This window comes from Panicum virgatum, chromosome 1N, assembly GCF_016808335.1.
Source record: "Panicum virgatum strain AP13 chromosome 1N, P.virgatum_v5, whole genome shotgun sequence".
Classification (NCBI taxonomy): domain Eukaryota; kingdom Viridiplantae; phylum Streptophyta; class Magnoliopsida; order Poales; family Poaceae; genus Panicum; species Panicum virgatum.
In genome coordinates this window covers 62378061-62398391 of record NC_053145.1, presented here as the reverse complement: position 1 = coordinate 62398391, position 20331 = coordinate 62378061, and the positions used below count along the sequence as shown (strand labels likewise).

Genomic DNA, 20331 nt, shown 5'->3' with positions numbered 1-20331 from the left:
TCCCCCGTTCTGCTTCCAGGATTCCCAGTTGAAGCCCCGATGCAACCATGCGGGCACATAGTGATCACAAAGTGACAGAGTCCAATCACCACTCAAGTGACAGAAAACCTTGTGGTGTATTTTGCTTGCCGACGATGTCAATCTTGCTGCTCTTACCTGAAACAGCACTTGGCTCAGTGCTAAGTTGGAGGACAATCCCTGAAACGCGAGGAAGCAGACGCACAAGCCTGTGCGAGCCATGGTGTACCCTATTGGTTTGCGCTGCAAGTAACCTTGAAATAGATCGAGATGTGTGGGAGCATCCAGTGTGACTGGTCGTTATTTATAGGCGAGCAGGTTAAGGCCGGTGCTCCACTTGCACGTCCTTTTGGATGCGCTTCGACATTGCTTTTGGACAAAGGATTGGCCGGGTCGATTCAGTTATTAACTTATTGGTCGTAGAGCCACGGGAATTTAATGGGGAGAATGAGGGCATTACCTTTGACCTAGATGACTCTTTTGACGATACCAACAGATGTTTTGTGAGGAGATTTCAGGAGACAGAGATCGGGGAGGCTTTGAAGAGGATGAAGGGCGGTAAAGCGATGGTCCCTGATGGTATCCCCATTGAGGTGTGGAGATGCCTAGGTGACAGAGCGATAGTATGGTTAACTAAGCTTTTTAACTTTATTTTTCGGTTAAATAAGATGCTTGAAGAATGAAGAAGAAGTATATTAGTACCGATCTTCAAAAACAAGGGAGATGTTCAAAGTTGTACTAACTACCGTGGGATTAAGCTGATAAGCCATACGATGAAGCTCTGAGAGAGGGTTATCGAGCACCGCCTAAGAAGTGTGACAAGTGTGACCCAAAACCAGTTTGGGCTCATGACTGGAAGGTCAACCATGGAGGCGATTTTCCTAATACGGCAATTGATGGAGAGATATAGGGAGCAGAAGAAGGACTTGCACATGGTCTTTATTGACCTCAAGAAGGCGTATGACAAAGTATCGATAAATATCATGTGGTGGGCCTTGGAGAAGCACAAAGTCCCAACTAAGTACATGACCCTCATCAAGGATATGTACAAGAATGCGATGACGTTTGTCCGGACATGTGGTGGCGACACCACTGACTTTCCTATTAACATAGGCCTTCATCAGGGGTCGGCATTGAGTCCTTATTTATTTTCTTTGGTGATGGATGAGGTCACAAGAGACATATAAGGTGGTATCCCTTGGTGTATGCTCTTTACTGATGATGTGGTGCTAGTGGACGAGAGTAGAGCAGGGGTAAATTGGAAGTTAGAGCTGTGGAGACGCACATTAAAGTCAAAAGGGTTCAGACTTAGTAGAACCAAGACCAAGTACATGATGTGCGATTTCAGCGCATCTAGACATGAGGGTGGTGACGTTAGTCTTGATGGACAAGTGGTGGCCCATAAGGACACTTTTCGGTATTTAGGTTCGATGCTACAAAAGGATGGCGACATTGATGAAGATGTTAGACATAGAATCTCAGCTGGTTGGTTGAAATGGCGTCAAGCTTCTGGTGTCCTCTGTGACAGGAGGGTGCCACAAAAGCTAAAAGATAAGTTATATAGGACAGCGATTCGCCCGGCGATGTTATACGGTGCTGAATGTTGGCCTACAAAAAGGCGACATGTCCAACATCTGAGTGTAGCAGAGATGCGGATGTTATGGTGGTTTTGCGGACACATAAGGAGGGATAGAGTTCGGAACGAAGCTATTCGGAAAAGGGTAGGGGTGGCACCAATTGATGAGAAGAAAATTACCCAACATCGGTTGAGATGGTTTGGACATGTCCAACGGAGGCCTCCGGAGGCGCCGGTGCGTAGTGGGGTGCTAAAGCGTGTTGATAAGTTAAAGAGGGGTAGAGGCAGACCTAAACTGACTTGGGACGAGTCGGTTAAGAGAGACCTTAAAGATTGGGATATCTCCGAGGAGTTAGCTTTGGATAGGAGCGCTTGGAGACTAGCTATCAACGTGCCTGAATCATGACCTTTGTGTCTTTTGGGTTTCATCTCCAGCCTACCCCAACTCGCTTGGGACAATAAGCTTTGTTGTTGTTGTTGTTGTTGTTGTTGTTGTTGTTGTTGTTTTTGTTGTTGTTGTTGTTGTTGTTGTTAGTGTGGTGAAGCTTGTATGCCATGGCATCTAAGAGAATGGTCTGCGTCGTTGCAAACCACATTCGTAATCTCAAACTGGAAACCAGTCGTAATGACATGTAAGCTATTACTTGTAACTTATTTTTTTTCTATCGCTAAATAGGCCGCACAGGTCACGACACTAAAAACACAGCATGAACACGGTCCGGCATAGGCTTAGTGTCCATGCCGATCCGAACACGACATAACTAATGAGCTAGTACGATTCGGCCTATCAACAAACTCACATAAATATATTCACCACCTTCTCCCTTAAACCCTAATCCCCTATCCATCCCTTCCTACCCACCGGTCGGCAACCCCTCCTCCTTTCTTTTTCTTCGACCATCACACGCACCTCCTTGTCTGCACCGTAACCGACGTCCGTCACCGTCCAAGCCGTCACCGCTGCCGCCACTGTGCCCATCCGGGCTGCTGTATTGGCCTCCCAGCATTGTCTGCACGACTTCCACAGTGTCATCCGCGCCGCCGCCGTGGCCTGCCCGTGCACAGAGCCGTCCCTAAACTGCCGCCTTCCCGTGCCCTCGCCGTCCGTGCTTGCTTCCTCCTTCCCACCCCTATTGCCTTAAACGCTGCTACCATGGCCTCTGCCATGAAGTTTCGGGGTCGAGCCGGTACGGCACGGCTAACTGCCTATAGTGTTGTGTGTGAGCCGAGTGGCCGGCATGTATGTCAGCATGATACGACTAAGCCTTCGTGCCTCTCATGTCGTGCCAGATCGTGTCATGCTAGAGTCGTGTCATGCTGTGTAGTGCCGTGCTGCATATTTGGCTATCTATACCTTATAGCATAAAGAAGCTGATAGATGATACGGTTAGTATTTGTTTCAGCTTTAAGTGCTTGAACTACTAAGATTTGTATTATTGGTTCCACCCTGTTGAAATAGATTTCAACAACACTTGGATAAGTTTTTTTTTCGATTAACACTTGAAGAAGCTGATAACGTAGATTGCTGGGATGGCGTGGAATTGGCTAGATCTGTCCAGTGGATAAAAGGAGATGCAAGTAAAAGAAAGATATCTCCTCAAAAAGTAGATATATAATTTACAATCCAATGCCATAACATCGCAGGGGACGTAGCTCATATGGTAGAGCGCTCGCTTCGCATGCGAGAGGCACGGGGTTCGATTCCCCGCGTCTCCATGTTTTTTCTCGTTTGTGTTTTATATGGTACATGATTCTTTTTTTTTTTTTTTGGCAGTTGCATGAGTTTTTTTTTTTTTTGAACTGTGTTCAGGTGTTCAGGGTATCAAACATTCCCTGATGAGTGTGCGATCCAAAACTCTTGTGCGCATTCAGTTGAGAACTTGAGTTGGTCCGGTTCACTTCAGATTTCTAAAACCTGAAATGGCATCTAACAACTTATCAGACAATTAGTCCTTGCAGCCTTGCAGGCATGGGGAGTGCTTATGACAGGCTCGAGCAATGGCCAGGAAAAAGGTCCTTTGGATTCGAAAAGGACGCGGAGAGTTGCAACTGCAGGGCAATGCCCCTCCATATTTCCTTTTCTCCTTGGAGTACCAACCGAATTAAATCGGCCAATTTTTGCTGTGCCCTACGTTATCCTCGCCAAGAAATCGACGTGGATCACTTATGGTTCTCGAACGAATACAGCTCTGGATAAACTCCACGAATTGCTTTTGATCCGGGTATGGTAGGGTACAGTAGCCCTCGAGTGGTTCAGACTGCCGGCTGGAAAATTCTCGGGCTCGAAGCTCATCTCCTAGAGTTATCCGCTTCGAGAGACGCACCATATCCTGAAACGAACGTGTAGATCCTACCGCAAGTGATGGAGAACTGCAGCTTGCACAGTACTACATGTCGATTGCTTCTTCTGTTTTGAACATTCGTGCAGATTTCTTTTGCAATTCGCAGTCGATTTCGATCAGCGTCGTCGTCGGAACTCACACCAAGCAGGCAAGCAGCAGACGGCAGACGCCATCATCTTCTTTCCCCGCCAATGGCGTGGAGGCAGCTCCGCCGCGTAGACGCTTGAAGATCGCTCACGTTATCTGCAGGCCGCCGCAGCAGTAACTGAAATACGTATTGACCGGTGCTGCCTTTTCGGAGAGGGCTCCGTCATCGGCCGTTAGGTCGCCTACGGGCTCACCGGCCGATGACAAATTCCGTCGTCGTCCGGCCGGCATTAATGCGCTGTCCTGAAGCACCGCTCGAGCTCAGGCACGCCGCCGCAGGACGGCTGCAAGTTGATCGCTGGGGCTCCGGCATGGTCACCTATAAATACCTGGCCAGACGCACCGGCAAGCTCCATCGAGCCATCTCCTCCATTTCCGATACACACCTGCAGAGCTAGAAAACATGGCGAACAAGGGGTTCTTACTGGCTCTTTTCATCGCCCTTCTTGGCCTGTCGTCCAACTCGGCGGCCGGGCAAGTTCTGTTTCAGGTAAGATCGTTGTCACTCGTCACTCTCACTCCTATCGGATTTGCAATAGTCTGGACTGAGCCTGAATTCTTGCTACCTTCCGTCAGGGCTTCAACTGGGAGTCATGGAAGCAGAACGGAGGATGGTACAACTTCCTCATGGGCAAGGTGGAAGACATAGCCGAGGCCGGCATCACCCACGTCTGGCTCCCTCCAGCGTCGCACTCTCTGGCCGAGCAAGGTGCTTTCCTTAGCTCTGTTTTACTCTGCAGCTCCCACCTGCATCACCAAGTACGATCTACGTTGTTACGTCCACAGGCTACCTGCCGGGGCGCCTGTACGATCTCGACGCGTCCAAGTACGGCAACGAGGCGCAGCTGAAGTCCCTGATCGAGGCGTTCCACGACAAGGGCGTCAAGGTCATCGCCGACATCGTCATCAACCACCGCACGGCGGAGCACCAAGACAGCCGCGGCATCTACTGCATGTTCGAGGGCGGCACGCCCGACTCCCGCCTCGACTGGGGCCCGCACATGATCTGCAGCGACGACCGGACCTACTCCGACGGCACGGGTAACCCCGACACCGGCGCGGACTTCGGCGGCGCCCCGGACATCGACCACCTCAACACGCGCGTCCAGCAGGAGCTCATCGGCTGGCTCAACTGGCTCAAGACGGACATCGGCTTCGACGCCTGGCGCCTCGACTTCGCCAAGGGCTACTCCGCCGACGTCGCCAAGATCTACATCGACAACACCGAGCCCAGCTTCGCCGTCGCGGAGATATGGACCTCGCTGGCGTACGGCGGCGACGGCAAGCCTTTCTACGACCAGAACGCGCACCGGCAGGAGCTGGTGAACTGGGTGGACCGCGTGGGCAGGTCCAGCCCGGCCACGACGTTCGACTTCACCACCAAGGGCATCCTCAACGTCGCCGTCGACGGCGAGCTGTGGCGGCTCCGCGGCGCCGACGGCAAGGCGCCCGGCATGATCGGGTGGTGGCCGGCCAAGGCCGTGACCTTCATCGACAACCACGACACCGGCTCGACGCAGCACATGTGGCCGTTCCCCGCCGACAAGGTCATGCAGGGCTACGCCTACATCCTCACGCACCCCGGCACCCCAATGATCGTGAGTTATATTACCCTATGTTCTAAGCTCTAAACTGACACGCGCATGATCGTGATCACTGAAGAATTTTTTGGATTTCCTCTCCAGTTCTACGATCACTTCTTCGACTGGGGCCTCAAGAACGAGATCGCACACCTGGTGTCCATCAGGGACCGCCACGGGATCCAGCCGGACAGCGAGCTGCACATCATCGAGGCCGACGCCGACCTCTACCTCGCTGAGATCGACGGCAAGGTCGTCGTGAAGATCGGATCGAGATTCGATTGTGAGCACCTAATCCCCGAAGGCTTCCAGGTCTCGGCGCACGGCGATGGCTACGCTGTTTGGGAGAAAATCTGAGCCAAATCTGTGTCTCTGGCACGAAGAACTTTTGCAGTTTTGACCTGCAAGTTTTTCTTACCTAATACGGGATAACTGCCACCTATATGCGAGATGATCAAGTACTAATGAAAGGATGAGAGGCATACATATTTATATAATTGAGTAATAATGACATGTACTAATTTTTTTCACTAGATATGAAATGGTGCATGGTTCTTACTATACGTGTCTACAGTCTAGTATCCAGCAACGGTACCTACCACATAGTTTTTCACGATTGCTTCATGACACCTGGGTGCTGGCTCCTCTTGCCCACCTTTTTTTTTTCTTTTTTCTTTTTTGTTCCCGTTTGTTACTCTTAAAGTAGCATGTATGGAAGGTGATGAAATAAAATTCAGTGGTGCTTAGGTCTTTGTACTTGAATTTCTAATTGCAGTGAATTTATCCTGGATTTATAATTATGTTATGGCCGCTTTTAATTAATTATTTGGTAAACTAATTATCTTGTCTCAAACATTTTATGTCTTGAAAAGGATCCAGCATCATAATTACAGCTATTTTATGTGATTCCTGAGTCTAATTGGTGTAATCAAAATTCGTTTGTTGAGCTCCTTCGATGGACATGATTTTTGGAGCACATTCAATCGAGATGCTCAACTCTAGAAATAGCAAAGTACTCCCTCCGTTCCAAATTATTAGTCGTTTTAGTTTTTTCTAGATTCATAGACTTTACTATGCATCTAAAAAAGTTTATGAATTTATAAAAATCAAAACGACTTATAATTTAGAATGAAGGGAGTATTTTATAAAATTCGGATATAGCTCGTACTCCGTAGATGTCTATAACCGGTGCCCCTTTTGCTGAGTACTCCCTCCGTCCCAATCAACTAGTCACCCTAGAAAATTTCAGACAGATTAGTGAGACAGTAGAATGACCATGCAGCCCCTACCGGTTGGAGGAGATCCCGCGTTGTAATAATTCAATTAAGGAAATCTACATGGCTGATGCAGGAGGTTAGCTGCCGCCATCAGTAATTTTTTGGCGTCGTAATCACTCAATTAAGGAAATCACATGCTGCGTGGATGGATTTCCTATCCATTGTGGGCCCATATGATTGCCCAAATGGTGGGATGACATTTTTTGGAACAAAATTTGAATGTCTGACTAGTTTTTTGGAACAGAGAGAGTATTTGTTTACGAGGAAGCTTACAATTTCGTTTTGGGGCCAAATTCAGAGATACTAGGCCGAGAAAATTTAGAAATTCAGAGACGGGCGAGTAGGCGACTGACAGCGCTACATTGTCAACGGACACGAACTCGTGTAGCTTTGGACGAGCCCCGGTCGACGTGACAAGTTGATAAGGCAGGCCCACCCGCTGGCCGACCTGACAGGAACGGCACGCCGTGCGTCTGCGCCGATCCAAACCTGATCTTTTTTTGCGCCCACCGACTTCAACCACGGCGACGTCGCGACGAGCCGACGAGGAGGACGCGACGCGCAGCGCCGGCCTCGCATGCCATGCATAGCTGTAGTAGTAGTAGTTGGTGGGGTGGGCCTGGCCGAGTGGGCCGGCCGACCTCTCCGGACATGCCGGTGCGCCACCGCGGGCCCGCTCTGACTTCTCTATTGTGGAGCAGTTTATTCAGTTCAACGCCTGGTCAAGACCCTCTCCTCCCCACATGTGCATATGGGTTTTCAGCGTTCGGTCCGCTAGGGGGGCCAGGCCAACCCCAACCCCAAGCGGCGCACCGGCTGTGGAAACAGGCTAGGCAGGAACAGGAAGAGAAATGACTCGGTCTCAGTCCACACTGCCGGATACGGGGAGTACTAGTAATAAGCCTACAGTTTTTTCTACCGAATTTCTTTCTTCATACGACGAAGCAAGCATGTAAATTTGATTTTGTTCGAACGAATTCATGCGATGGTTTCATCTTGGTTCAGACTTTCAGCCCTGCGAGTGATTTGAGTAACAAAAAACGCTGACCCGGATTAACTAAGAGCGACCACTAGCATCCGGAGATCGGCATGCTGCTAATCAAAGATCGAAATGGCTTCAATGGCAGTGCTTCATCTGAACACAATGCAAAGCTGCGGTGCGGCAGCACGAAATGAACGTGTGCCGATCGAGCTCATGATCTGCGCTAATCATAAGATAAGAACGCCAGATTACACAATGTGATAGTGGTGTGTGAACCTCGCCACCAGATTAAGATACAATTTCCCCAAATTAAAAGAGAGAAAAAAAAAGATTAAAGCGCGCCACTTTGTGGCAGGGCGCTCGCTCCTCTGCTGGTAATCCGTATCTTAATTAATTCTTCGCCTCCGTTCCCACCCCATGACCGACCGGAACGTGCGGCAATCCCCGCCGCTGGGACTCCGCGTGCGCCTCGTGCCGGTGGCTCGCGGTCATGCCATGACGTCGTCCTGTGCTCTCACGGTATATAAATCCACGGGCCACGGCGAACGGCACCCTGAACACATCAGGAGGCGAATCATCACGAGACAAAGACAGAGATTGACCACCCAGCGCGTCGCCACTTCCCCCGCGACACCAACCGGGCGCCACGTCGTCGCAGGGGCAGAGCCACAGCCGCCGCCACCCGGCTCCCGCCATGGCGCCGAGGCTGGAGCGCGGGGGGTTCCACCTCCCGAACGCCGAGCAGGAGAACTCGCTCCTCCTCCGCGCGCTCATCTCCGTCGTGTCCGGGGACAACGCCGTGCCCGCGCTGCTCCCGGAGGAGGCGGGAGCGCCGGCGCCGGCGCTGGCGGTGGCTGCTGCGGCCCCCGCTCCTGCCGAGGCGTGCGCCGGGTGCGGCGCGGACGGGTGCGCCGGCGGCTGCGAGCCCCTCGCCGCGGCGGGGACCGGGTCGAGCAGCGACAGCGAGGACGGGGGAGAGTGCTCGGCGAGCCGGGCGGTCACCGGAGGCGTGGGCAAGCGAGGGAGGAGGAGGATGAGGGTGAGCAAGTACCGTGGCGTGCGGCGGCGGCCGTGGGGCAAGTGGGCGGCGGAGATCCGCGACCCGCACCGCGCCGCGCGCAAGTGGCTCGGCACCTTCGACACCGCCGAGGACGCCGCGCGCGCCTACGACATCGCCGCGGTCGAGTTCCGGGGCCAGCGCGCCAAGCTCAACTTCCCAGCCGCCCAGGCTGCAGCTGCTGCCGCGGCCCCGGCGCCGGCATCTTCCTGGGCGCCGACCTCGACGTACCACCGCCTGCCGCCGCAGCCGCTGCCCGAGAGCCTCCACGAGAACTGCGGGTCCAACGCGGCGTCGCCGGTGCACGTGGCGCCGGCGCCGGCCGGGCAGCAGAGCGCAAGGTCCGCCGCGAAGGAGCAGGACATCTGGGACGGGTTGAACGAGATTATGATGATGGACGACGGCAGCTTCTGGTCGTCCATGCCATGAGCCAGCAGCGTCGTCATTCGTCAATTCTTCTTTTTGTTTTCACTCTCGCGAGATTCCTTGATATCCATTTCGTTGCGATTAAAATACGAGCTGAAGTTTATAGAAAGAACCAGTGTCGCTAGATCCTAATCTCCATCCCTCGTTTTCGGTTTTCGAGAAACAACGTTGATTAAATATATATTAAATTAATATTTATGGTATATAATTAGTAATATTTGAGTCTAATTTTTAACAAATTTATTTGGATATTTTAATATTTGCACAATAAATCGAGTTAAAATTATGGCATGCACATAAAAAAAAAGAAGAAGTACACCTTTCGCGAGATCTTTTGACATGGAGACACACGTAAAGTGAGTTCTTTGTTGCTTAGCTGATAATGGCAGCAAGCAGGTCACTCAGCTAGTCAGCTGCCTGCCTGTAATGCTTGGTCGAACTGTTCGCCACCCATCGCTTTCATACGGTTTTACACAGCCTTTTGGGGTTTTGACCACACGACCGACGTGAGGATGCTAATCCGTGGATCAAAACAGAAGCTGCCGTTGGTCTCACTCGTTCACCGTCGTTCCCTTTGACCACGGGCGGCACTGAAGAAAAGAAGAAGAAAAAAGAAAAGAAAGGGGAGGAAGGAATGCGCTGTGCAGTGATGCGTGCGGACAAGCAACTCCGATCTGTCATCCGTTCTCTGTAAGGTACGCGCAGCACCGCCCAGAGCTGGCAACAGACTGCAGATTGTATTCGGAGTAGTAGTATTGTTGCAGGTACAACATACAGCCAAAAAATAAGGTAGATTCTTCCTTTTGTTCTACGTGCGCCGTGCGCGTACGTCGGTACGCGGAACGGAAGGCACGTCTCGCGCTCCGCGAAAGCTGGTCGGCGTCCGGCCAAGATATCAAGTAGGTTTGAGCGATTGATCTTATGTGGATCATCACAAGCAGGAGATTCCCCTCGACGTCTCTGGACTTTTAAATTAATTTGATTCTTCTTATTTTTCTATTATTAGAACTTTTGATTGAAAAATAGAAACATTTTCTTCAAGAGTCAGGAACTCAGGATCCCATGTGCTTCGCTCGAATCATTCGTGCAAGTAGATGGCCGGTGGTGCTTGCACGATTGTATTCACTAGTTTAAAATTCGTATCAACTCGGATATACGTGTCGGTAAACTTTCGTAACTTCGGAAGGGGAAAAACTTGCGAACGGGTGAAAAAATCTCCTTTCTCGAAATTATTTTTTGTTGTCGAAATTAAATAAAGTGAAGAAAAAAATCCAAAGGCACTGCTGGAGGCCCAATGACCTTTGCAGACGAGCACGGCCCAACTGGAGGCCCAATCGAAGAAAAAGATCCAGGAGAGCAGGTCCTGGCCTCGGCCTCCCACAGATTCATGTGGCCCAAGATCTCGTCACCCCGCGCAAACAGTTTTGGTCCTTCTGAGAGCTTTTCCATCCACCCGGTACCCAAGCAATGAACACCTCTAATTCCATATCCAGAGCTGAGAGCCTGAGACTGAGAGAGCTTCTTCCGTACATCCACCAAAGTCCCCCAAAAGACAACAGCAAGCAAGCAAGCAAGAGGAAGGGACATCGCAGGCCATTAGTTAGTTCAGCCGGCGAGCAACATCCCCGGTGGCAGCCATGGCGTCCATTGTAACAGCAGCTAACAGCCATTGGGGAGCCCTGCACACCTGCACAGCCTCCTCAAGGGCGCTCACTGGTTGGAGCCGGCGCGCGCTCTCCGTGCCATCAGCACACCGCGTGCGGTCGCCGAGAGCTCGGGTCGTCGTCCGAGCCAGCGCCCAGCGCGCGACCTGGTTGCCCGGGCTGGACCCGCCTGCTCACCTCGACGGCACGTCGGTTATCTGAAACTCTGATCGGACGCTGGCTTTTTGCAGGCGATGGTGTTTGCCAGATGATAGTAGTAGTAGCATCTCTGAATTGCAGGCTACCGGGTGACTTCGGCTTCGATCCCCTGGGGCTCGGGGAGGAACCGGCTGCCTTGAAGTGGTACGTGCAGGCCGAGCTCGTGCACTGCCGGTTCGCCATGGCAGGGGTCGCCGGCATCCTTGTAACCGACGTAAGTTACCCTTGCCGATCTCGTTTTCTTATTACTCGCCTCAGCAATTAGAGGGAGCGAGATAGGGATTTTAATAATTTTCTTGAGGGAAGATTTTAATACATTTTGAGAGCACAGCATTATAATATATAAAAACTGACAAGCAGCGCGTAGTATTTTTCCTGAATCTGAATCTAATCGAATGTGAATAAAATTTGAAATTGGGAATTGTAGGGCTTTACCCTGGTTAGAGGGAGCCCTTCCAGAAATTCTCTGTGGCCGGGCCACAGAGGGGGTTTGGAAATAGTTTTCAACCAGCAATTGACGCGCCTCGGTATAACCTCACTAGCTGCGTCATTGCCCCAAGCGCAAAGATGGGTTGCCACGATCGCCCACAGCCTGGCTTTATACACCCCTGGAGACGCGCGTCTGCTAATCCAGGCGGTGTGGCACTAACTAAATAGCTAACCAACCTAAGTACTTGTGTGTCTGCCGGGCTCGACCAGAAATCAAATCAAAGTAGTATAGAGTTGCCAAATGCCAAGTTTGGCCTTCCCTGCCTATTTCACGCCCTAATCGATCATGGGCCTAGTAGTCCAGGCAAGATTCACATGGGCTCTAACGATCTGCAGAACAAAAGGGCTCCATCCTGACGTGTTCTATTGCTGTCTGCAGTTGCTTCGCGTATCAGGGATCCGGGATCTACCAGTGTGGTTCGAGGCAGGTGCAGCCAAATTTGACTTCGCCAACACCACGTCACTCTTCTTCGTTCAGCTTCTCCTGATGGGGTGGGTAACTCTAATTCAGCAAGCATATACAACCTAAAAACTTTCGTCAGTGGTTAAAGAAAGTTCCAATGGCTCCAGAAGTTTAAAATGGCAAACACTCCGATCTGGCTTCACGGAAAACAAGACTGAATTGTTTCCTATGTGTAACTCTGATCCCCGGCAGATTCGCTGAAACCAAGAGGTACATGGATTTCATCAATCCGGGATCACAAGCAGAGGAAGGAACCTTCATAGGCCTAGAGGCTGCACTCGTGGGCTCACAGCCAGGGTAAGTGCCGGAGCATTATTTACCTGACAAGACTTTGCTTTCGCTACGCTCATTACAATCTTCACTCGTATTTCGACAGCTACCCAGGAGGTCCACTGTTTAATCCGTTAGGACTCGCAAAAGATATAGAGAATGCACATGAAGAGAAGCTGAAAGAAATCAAGAATGGTACCTTCACTTCCTCTAAGTTGAATTTGCTAGCGAAAATAAGCCAACAATATAGTACTTACTTACAGTTTGCTAACGTGATTTATTACTGTCACAGGGAGGTTGGCAATGGTAGCCATGCTAGGCTTCATTGTGCAAGCATCAGTAACTCATGTTGGCCCCATCGACAACCTTTTGACACATCTTTCCGACCCATTCAACAAAAATATCATTCACGCAATCTCTTCCTGAGAATTCTGCCCCCAATGCAAACGTTTGTTTTTGCTGTACAGTGCTATGGCACAAAAAGATAACAATGTTTCCCAACAGGAACTGCATTCTTTTAGCTCTTCTCTTTGCAAATGTTTCAATCATGATTCATGATGAACGCTAAATATGGAACTTCAATAGCTCACAAACTGTGATTCTTGCAATTGATCGTAGTCGACCACATGCACTATGTTTGTACTCGACAACTAGCAGCATGCTGTGCCATTTCTAACTAAACTAAACGAGGAAAAATCTCACCTCCAATATAGATACAAGTTGAACCTATACGTGAAAATTACATACGAGACGTTCGAGAAAAAATTGCATTCCAGAAAGCACTCGCTTGTACTGTACATATATGAAATGAAGAAGAAAAAACCACATAGTTATCTACCATTCATCCGTATCAACTAGCTTGAGCCCCCAGCTCATATCTTCACAATGTCTTACATGCGGAACAAGCTTTCCTGTATCAGCTCCCCTCCTAGCTTTGCAATCATAGAAAGGTGGAGCATGAAAGCACGGTTCCATGGACATAACTTGACGGCAAGGTGGATTAGGCACAGTGTGGTTTTCAGGTTTGAACATAAGCCACGTTTTCAGACCACTCAGACCCTGAGCAACATACCCAAAAGTTGACCATGCACTTGTTACCATAACATCAGACAAGCTTAACAGATAAATCTCTGCCCATGCTTTCATGTTATGCATTTTCTTATCAGAATCCTGATGCTCCTCGTGACTTGGCTGGTGAAAGCTAATGATCTCACCATTCGATGTTGGATGTTCCCAATACATGGTCCTGATTCTTTCGTAGTATCCAGAGTTCAAAGAAGTAATCAGAACCACTTTCGACTTGACTTTCCTGGTTGAGACAATTGGCTGCTGTGCATTAACCTCTGGTAGTAAATTTTCCTTCAGTGTACAAGAAAGGACCTGATCCAAGACATGCTGAAATGGACCGGTTTCAGTATCAAAGACTCTGATCTGGATACCCAACTTCTCGTCAGCTCTGGCAAGATAAGAATCAAAGTACCTTGTAATCAAGCCCCAGACAACGTTGGTAGGGTGGAACAAGTAACGTCCCAAGTGATGGAAAACAGCGTCTTTCTGAGGAAACAGCCTCATGAGTTCCTCTTGGTATGCTGGGATCAGAAAAAGTGAAGGTACAAAGTAATTATCAGATCTTAAGATCAGCCATGGGATCCTCTGAAGATGTTGCTGACTATGTTCACAGAAAAAAAGCTTATCATAGTCATCATAATCATGAGCCAGGTGAAGATAAATAAAGGTAGGTTTGGGACCCTTAAAAGAACCATCAGAGTGAATATTTGCAGTTTTCAGCATTTTCCCGTAACTCTCAGGGGAGCCAATATTGAGGTTCTTAAATTGATTAATAGGGAAATCCGACGGTAATAACCACGAAGTTTCAGGGAATGGTTCACAGAAAAGATCTGCAGTGCCTTTATCCCCATCCACAAGTAAAACTCTGTTTGTAAGGATGGCATAGAGAAATGCTGAGGTAATAGTTAAGATCCTGTTCCCAAGGCCACTATAAGATACCCATACCAAATAGTTGCAATCTCCAACCTCAATATCCTGACCAGATTTCAGCTGCTCAATAGCTTTCTTGTACGACTCTGTATGTGGGCCACATTTCTTCTGAAGAACCTCATGTTCTCTTAGTCTTTCCAGAAGGTATGCTGATAGTAAATGGGGCGATTCTTTACGGTATAATGCTGATTGGTATCTACTTAGACATGACTGTTCCTCAAAACCAGGAGCTAACAAGCCACCAATGAGTTTGTCCCTTTGAACTTTGGAAGACTCCATAGTTACATGGCCACCTGAAAACCGCCAGTAAATAGTTTAGAACAAGAATTCAGGTAGATAATTCAATTTCCATCTTTTCAAGACAAATGGAAATTTAAATCATTATTTGAAGATACACATGCGAGATAGTGGAGGTTATCAGAAAACAGCTACAGTTCTCTCCAATTACCATTCCAGTAAAAAAAAAGTTGTAGAATTTCAGATGCTACTCAATATTTTCTAGTAAATGCTGAAAATGGGGTAGCACAATAGAGTAGGTATACACCAGCCAGGCGTTGAATAAACATCACCAGCATGCAGAACTCCACGCATACACTGATATGCAATGGTGTTTACGTTGCAGGCGTAAAGCAGAGTAAGACTTGACGCGCGCTGCGCCTAAAAATTCTGCCATGAGAGTTGAGAAGTGAGAAGACATTTTCAGTGACAGTGACGATCCCTCCCCAAGGATCGATAAGCTAAAATTGCTTCAAACTGTTGTAGGAAACAAAAGGCTTGGTAACTTGTGAAAACTTTTTCACCCTCGAAGCATACGAAGGAGTATGGACAGGTCATGGCGCCTAAACATTCAATAAATACGTGACGTCTGCCATACAAGATGTCACGTCGCTGCCCATACAAAGTTATATACTCGGGAATTCAGAAGGAAGCCAAACACCGGATGCAAACGGTCAAACCGATGACCACGCACATGTAGTTTAGTTTCTGGCGTACCATCGCGCGGGCGGGCCTGGTGCAGGCCGCCACGGCCGTCGCCGGAGGGCCTGGCGGTGGCAGGATCGGCGTCGAGGAACTGGCCGCCCCTCCTCGCCGCGGAGCCGCCCGAGAGCAGCAGCAGCAGCAGGACCCCGCACGCCACGAGCGCCGCCACCGACAGGGGCAGCACCGCGACCCGGCCCTTCGTCCCGCGCGGGTGCCCTGGCGCGGGCGCCGCCGGCGGCGTCGGCGGCGGCGGCGAGCGGCGGATCCGCTCCTTGATGTCCATGCGGCGCGGCGCCCCGAGCCGAGTCGACCCGGGGGGTTCTTCGGTTCTGGACTTCCGGCCGCGGCACGGAGGGCGCGGTTCGGGTGCGGAGCGGACCCGCGCGGCTGAAATAGAGAGGGAGGGCGTGCGTGTACGTGGGATGCCACTATGCCGGCGAGCAGGGCGCGGCACGTGCGGGGGACCGAGCCGCACAGGGGGGGTTTCGATGCGTTTGAGGTGAGGAAGGGTGGGGTCGGAACAGGGACGACGAGCGAGGACGTGATGGCACGACGGCGGAGTGGGGGCGTCGTCGGCCCGGCGCTGTCGGCGGAACTGGAGCGCCTCGGCGTGGCGCCAGAGCCGGGACGAGGAGACGTCGTGGCCTCGTGGGGCTTTTGCGCCCCCGTTTGTTTCGCTTTCACCAGATGCGGCGGCGTCGGCGGTGGAAAAGATGCCAAGAAATTCGCCGGACGATTTGCCTTCGGAGCGCGTTTCCGCACGCGCTACAGCCAAAGCGTAGACGTTGAACGTGCTAGTACGGGCGAAACGCGAGACCCCCAAAAAAAGTTCAAAAGTCGGACGGACGGTGCCGTCTGCCGTGTGGCCTTGCCGGTGCGGGGACGGGGAGTGGTTCTGGACTTCTGGTTCCTGGCCTGCTGAGCGGGGGCGCCGGATACGCGGATCACGGATCGTGTCATCGTGTGGCCGTGTGTGCGGGCCGGCCGGGTCATGAGGCTCGGGTGGTGGGTTGGTCTTCCGCTTTTGGGAGCATTGGAATGGGACTCCCGGGCGTTGTCCAACTGTCCATGGTGTACGTGGGATGCCACTATGCCGGCGAGCAGGGCGCGGCACGTGCGGGGACCGAGCCGCACAGGGGGGTTTCGATGCGTTTGAGGTGAGGAAGGTGGGGTCGGAACAGGGACGACGAGCGAGGACGTGATGGCACGACGGCGGAGTGGGGGCGTCGTCGGCCCGGCGCTGTCGGCGGAACTGGAGCGCCTCGGCGTGGCGCCAGAGCCGGGACGAGGCGACGTCGTGGCCTCGTGGGGCTTTTGCGCCCCCGTTTGTTTCGCTTTCACCAGATGCGGCGGCGTCGGCGGTGGAAAAGATGCCAAGAAATTCGCCGGACGATTTGCCTTCGGAGCGCGTTTCCGCACGCGCTACAGCCAAAGCGTAGACGTTGAACGTGCTAGTACGGGCGAAACGCGAGACCCCCAAAAAAGTTCAAAAGTCGGACGGACGGTGCCGCCTGCCGTGTGGCCTTGCCGGTGCGGGGACGGGGAGTGGTTCTGGACTTCTGGTTCCGGGCCGGCTGGGCGGGGGCGCCGGATACGCGGATCACCGGATCGTGTCATCGTGTGGCCGTGTGTGCGGCCGGCCGGGTCATGAGGCTCGGGTGGTGGGTTGGTCTTCCGCTTTTGGGAGCATTGGAATGGGACTCCCGGGCGTTTGTCCAACTGTCCATGGACACCACTCACCGTGGTCTCAATTCCAGAGAGTGTGCAGATACATAGTGATCTTGCAGAACGGCAGAAAACCTGTCTCCTTCGATTTCGAACCGACACCGGGGTCTGGTTTAGTTATAAAATTCAAAATTCCAAAACTATCACATTAAATATATGCGACACATGTATGGAGTGTTAAATCGAGACGAAATATGAAACTAATTACATAGTTTGTTTGTAAATTACAAGGCGAATCTAACGACCTTAATTAGACTATGATTATCCACTAAATTGCTACAGTAACTTCTCAGCAAATATGTGCTAATGATAGATTAATTAGTCCTAATAAATTCGTTTCATAGTTTACAAATGAGTTCTGTAATTAGTTTTGTGATTAGTCTATATTTAATACTTTAAATGTGAAAAAGTTGTCTTTCAAAAATTTTACTGCGTGCATTAAACAAGGCCCAGATGATTCATCGCCTTGTCTCCACATGTCGACAGGTCACAGAGATCTCGCTGGCGCCCCTAATCACTTCGAAAGACGAGATAATTCCATGTCGACAAAAGGTAAAATTGCTTCCGTGGCAGCCGTGCGTTCCAGCGTGATGATACCGGTTCGCCATTCACCGTGAGAAGCACCATGGCAGCCAGCTTCATGTGCACTCTACGTTTCTAAAGAAGACACACCTCGTCTCTCTTCTTTTCCCTTTAAAAGACCGTATAATTCATCCTTTTTTCCCCTTAAAAGACGGCTCCATTCCTCTTTGCATACAAAGATGATTGGTATCCTTCATCCCTTGAATTTTTCTTGACCAAACCAAAGCAAACGGAATCTTTCAGCTACCAGACGCACCTAAAACCTGCTCTGAAATTTCAAGCCTTGTAGAGCCTTGGATCAACAAGCTTCAACCCCCAGCTCACGTCCTGGCAGTGCCTGACGTGCGGCAGCACCTCCCCGGTGTCCATCCCGCGCTTCATCTTGCAGTCGTAGACGTGCGGCGCGTGGAAGCACGGCTCCATGGACACGTCCCGGAAGCACGGCGGGTCCGGCGCCGACGTGAGGTTATCCGGCTGCTTGTGCAGCACCCACGGCCTGACGCCGCCGAGCCCCTGCGCCACGTACCCGAACGTCGACCACCCGCTGGTCACCAGCACGTCGCACAGGCTCAGCAGGTACATCTCCGCCCAGGCCTTGCCGTCGTGCGACCTCTTGCCGAACTGCTGCTGCCCCTCGTGGCTCGGCTGGTGCACGCTCACGGCCTCGCCGGTCGCCGTCGCGCGGTCCCAGTACATCCCCTTGATGTTCTCGTAGTACCATGACCGGAGGGAGGTCATCAGGACGGCCGTGGACCTGGCGCCCTGCGCCGGCGCCGGCGCGGCGTGCTCCTCCGTGGCGAGAAGCTCCGGGAGCAGCTTCTCCCTCCACACGCACGATGTGATCTGGTGGAGGACGTGCGGCGACTGCGCGTGCCTGGGGTCGAAGTTGCGCACCTGGATGCCGACCCGGAGGTCCGCCCGCGCGAGGTACGCGCGGTAGTAGCGCGCGACGAGGCCCCAGACGTGGTTGGTCGGGTGGAACAGGTAGCGCACCAGGTGGTGGAACACGGCGTCGCGCTCCGGGAAGAGCGTGTCGAGCTCCTCCTGGAACGCCGTGACCAGGAACAGACCCGGCACGGTGTACAGGTCCGTCCTCATGACCAGCCACTGGACGTTCGACAGCAGCCGCTGGTCGTCGTCGCAGAAGAACATCTTGTCCTCGTGGCCGTAGTCGTGGTCGAGGTGGAGGTACGCGAACGCCGGCAGTTCCGCCGCCGGCGTCGCCGGCGCGTCTGCACTGAGCACCTTGTTCCTCAGCATGTTGCCGTAGCTCTCGGCGGTGTCGATGCTGAAGTTGGTGTAGCTCGCCAGGGGAAAGTCCCGCGGCAGCAGCCACGTCGTGCCGGGGAACGGCTCGCAGAAGAGCTCGTCCATCTGGTTGCTCGGGTCGACGAGGAGGACGCGGCCGGTGAGCGCCGCGTAGAGGAACGCCGACGCCGCCGCGAGGATGCGGTTGCCGAGGCCGCGGTACGAGATGGAGACGACGTACTTGCACTCCGGCGAGCCGACGCTCTTGCCGGTCCGGAGTTGCTCGATGGCGAGGTTGTACGCGTTCGTGTTCGGCCCGCACCGCCTCTGGAGCTCTTCGTGCTTCCGCAGCTTCGCGATGAGGTGCGGAGAAGGTCGCCGTCCCGGGTTCCGGCGGTACATGGAGGACTCGTACCTGCTGCGGCACGACCTCTCGTCGAGTCCGTCAGGCAAGAGGCCGCCGAGGAGCTTGTCAGGCGGGCTCCTCGCGTACGGGAAGGACCCATCGCCGGAATCTGCAGCGGAGCAAATTGTCAGGTTGATGATGGGCACGGGGGGTCGCGTGTGATGACAAGAGAAGCGCTGTGCGCTGCGCATACAGAACAGTAACTAAAGTGGCCCAGATCAACCAACCTTAAACTGCGTTTACCATGAGAGCAAAGCAACAGCGACATGGTCGAACTCACCTCGGTGCAGCCGGGCCTTGGCGGCGGCGATCCAGTCCGCGGGAGCGACGCCGCCCCCGTAGACGACGACGAACGGCGGCACGGCCATGACGAAGGCGACGAGCACGACGTTGAGCACCGTGTTCCACCGCTTCCTGTCCAGGGTCAGCCTCTTCTTGCGCGGCAGGGGCCAGTGCTCCGGCCGAGCTCCCTCGGCCTCCGGCCAGCCGTCGCACGCCATCCCGCCCTGTGACACTGGGATGTCCGCCGCAGCGCCCTCGGCGGCGCAGACCTTGGGCTTGCGCTGCTGCATTTCTGCCGTCTAGCTCGACGGCCGGGGTTGGGTGTGCCTAGCTTAAGATGCAAGCGAATTCACGAGCTAGGAGGAGTTGAAAATTGCACGTCGTTTTTGCCTTGGAATGGACACACTGCTTCGTTTCTAGCAGTAGATTGGTAGGAGTAATTATTTTTGTCGATCGATGCAGGGTATTGGATTTCCTAATAATTGTAAGCTGTACTCCTGGGTGCAGCGCGTACTGCTGCCACTATTAACATGACACGCTTGATTAATTACTGCAGAAGAGAGTATCTCCCTAGCTCGTCATACACTAACCAGTTGACTAACATGACACTTTAGATCGAG

At 52.2% G+C, this 20331-nt stretch overlaps 5 protein-coding genes and 2 non-coding genes across 7 annotated transcripts; 4 read left to right on the top strand and 3 right to left on the bottom strand.

Moving 5' to 3' along the window:
• The first annotated feature begins 3237 nt into the window (after positions 1–3237).
• On the top strand, positions 3238–3310 carry TRNAA-CGC. The gene has a single exon. It is a non-coding gene; the product is annotated as a tRNA-Ala (tRNA).
• Positions 3311–3903: 593 nt separating this feature from the next.
• On the top strand, positions 3904–6224 carry LOC120653857 (alpha-amylase-like). The gene is made up of 4 exons (XM_039931543.1): positions 3904–4573; positions 4660–4792; positions 4870–5681; positions 5769–6224. The coding sequence occupies exons 1-4, from the start codon at positions 4487–4489 to the stop codon at positions 6018–6020; spliced, it is 1284 nt and encodes a 427-aa protein (XP_039787477.1). The 5' UTR covers positions 3904–4486; the 3' UTR covers positions 6021–6224.
• A 2238-nt stretch (positions 6225–8462) lies between these two features.
• Positions 8463–9586, top strand: LOC120653856 (ethylene-responsive transcription factor ERF109-like). Its single transcript, XM_039931542.1, has one exon. The coding sequence runs from the start codon at positions 8617–8619 to the stop codon at positions 9406–9408; it is 792 nt and encodes a 263-aa protein (XP_039787476.1). The 5' UTR covers positions 8463–8616; the 3' UTR covers positions 9409–9586.
• A 1286-nt stretch (positions 9587–10872) lies between these two features.
• Positions 10873–13069, top strand: LOC120653855 (photosystem I chlorophyll a/b-binding protein 5, chloroplastic-like). Its single transcript, XM_039931540.1, has 6 exons — positions 10873–11257; positions 11349–11481; positions 12136–12248; positions 12412–12516; positions 12596–12684; positions 12782–13069. The coding sequence occupies exons 1-6, from the start codon at positions 11043–11045 to the stop codon at positions 12913–12915; spliced, it is 789 nt and encodes a 262-aa protein (XP_039787474.1). The 5' UTR covers positions 10873–11042; the 3' UTR covers positions 12916–13069.
• On the bottom strand, positions 11695–11836 carry LOC120657798. The gene has a single exon (XR_005668334.1). It is a non-coding gene; the product is annotated as a U4 spliceosomal RNA (small nuclear RNA).
• Positions 12915–15814, bottom strand: LOC120653854 (galactoside 2-alpha-L-fucosyltransferase-like). Its single transcript, XM_039931539.1, has 2 exons — positions 15481–15814; positions 12915–14780 (listed from the first exon to the last, which is right to left on the bottom strand). Exons 1-2 carry the CDS (start codon positions 15749–15751, stop codon positions 13324–13326), a joined length of 1728 nt encoding a protein of 575 aa, XP_039787473.1. The 5' UTR covers positions 15752–15814; the 3' UTR covers positions 12915–13323.
• Positions 15815–17830: 2016 nt separating this feature from the next.
• Positions 17831–20077, bottom strand: LOC120653853 (fucosyltransferase 2-like). The gene is made up of 2 exons (XM_039931538.1): positions 19710–20077; positions 17831–19538 (listed from the first exon to the last, which is right to left on the bottom strand). The coding sequence occupies exons 1-2, from the start codon at positions 19999–20001 to the stop codon at positions 18052–18054; spliced, it is 1779 nt and encodes a 592-aa protein (XP_039787472.1). The 5' UTR covers positions 20002–20077; the 3' UTR covers positions 17831–18051.
• Positions 20078–20331: the final 254 nt, after the last annotated feature.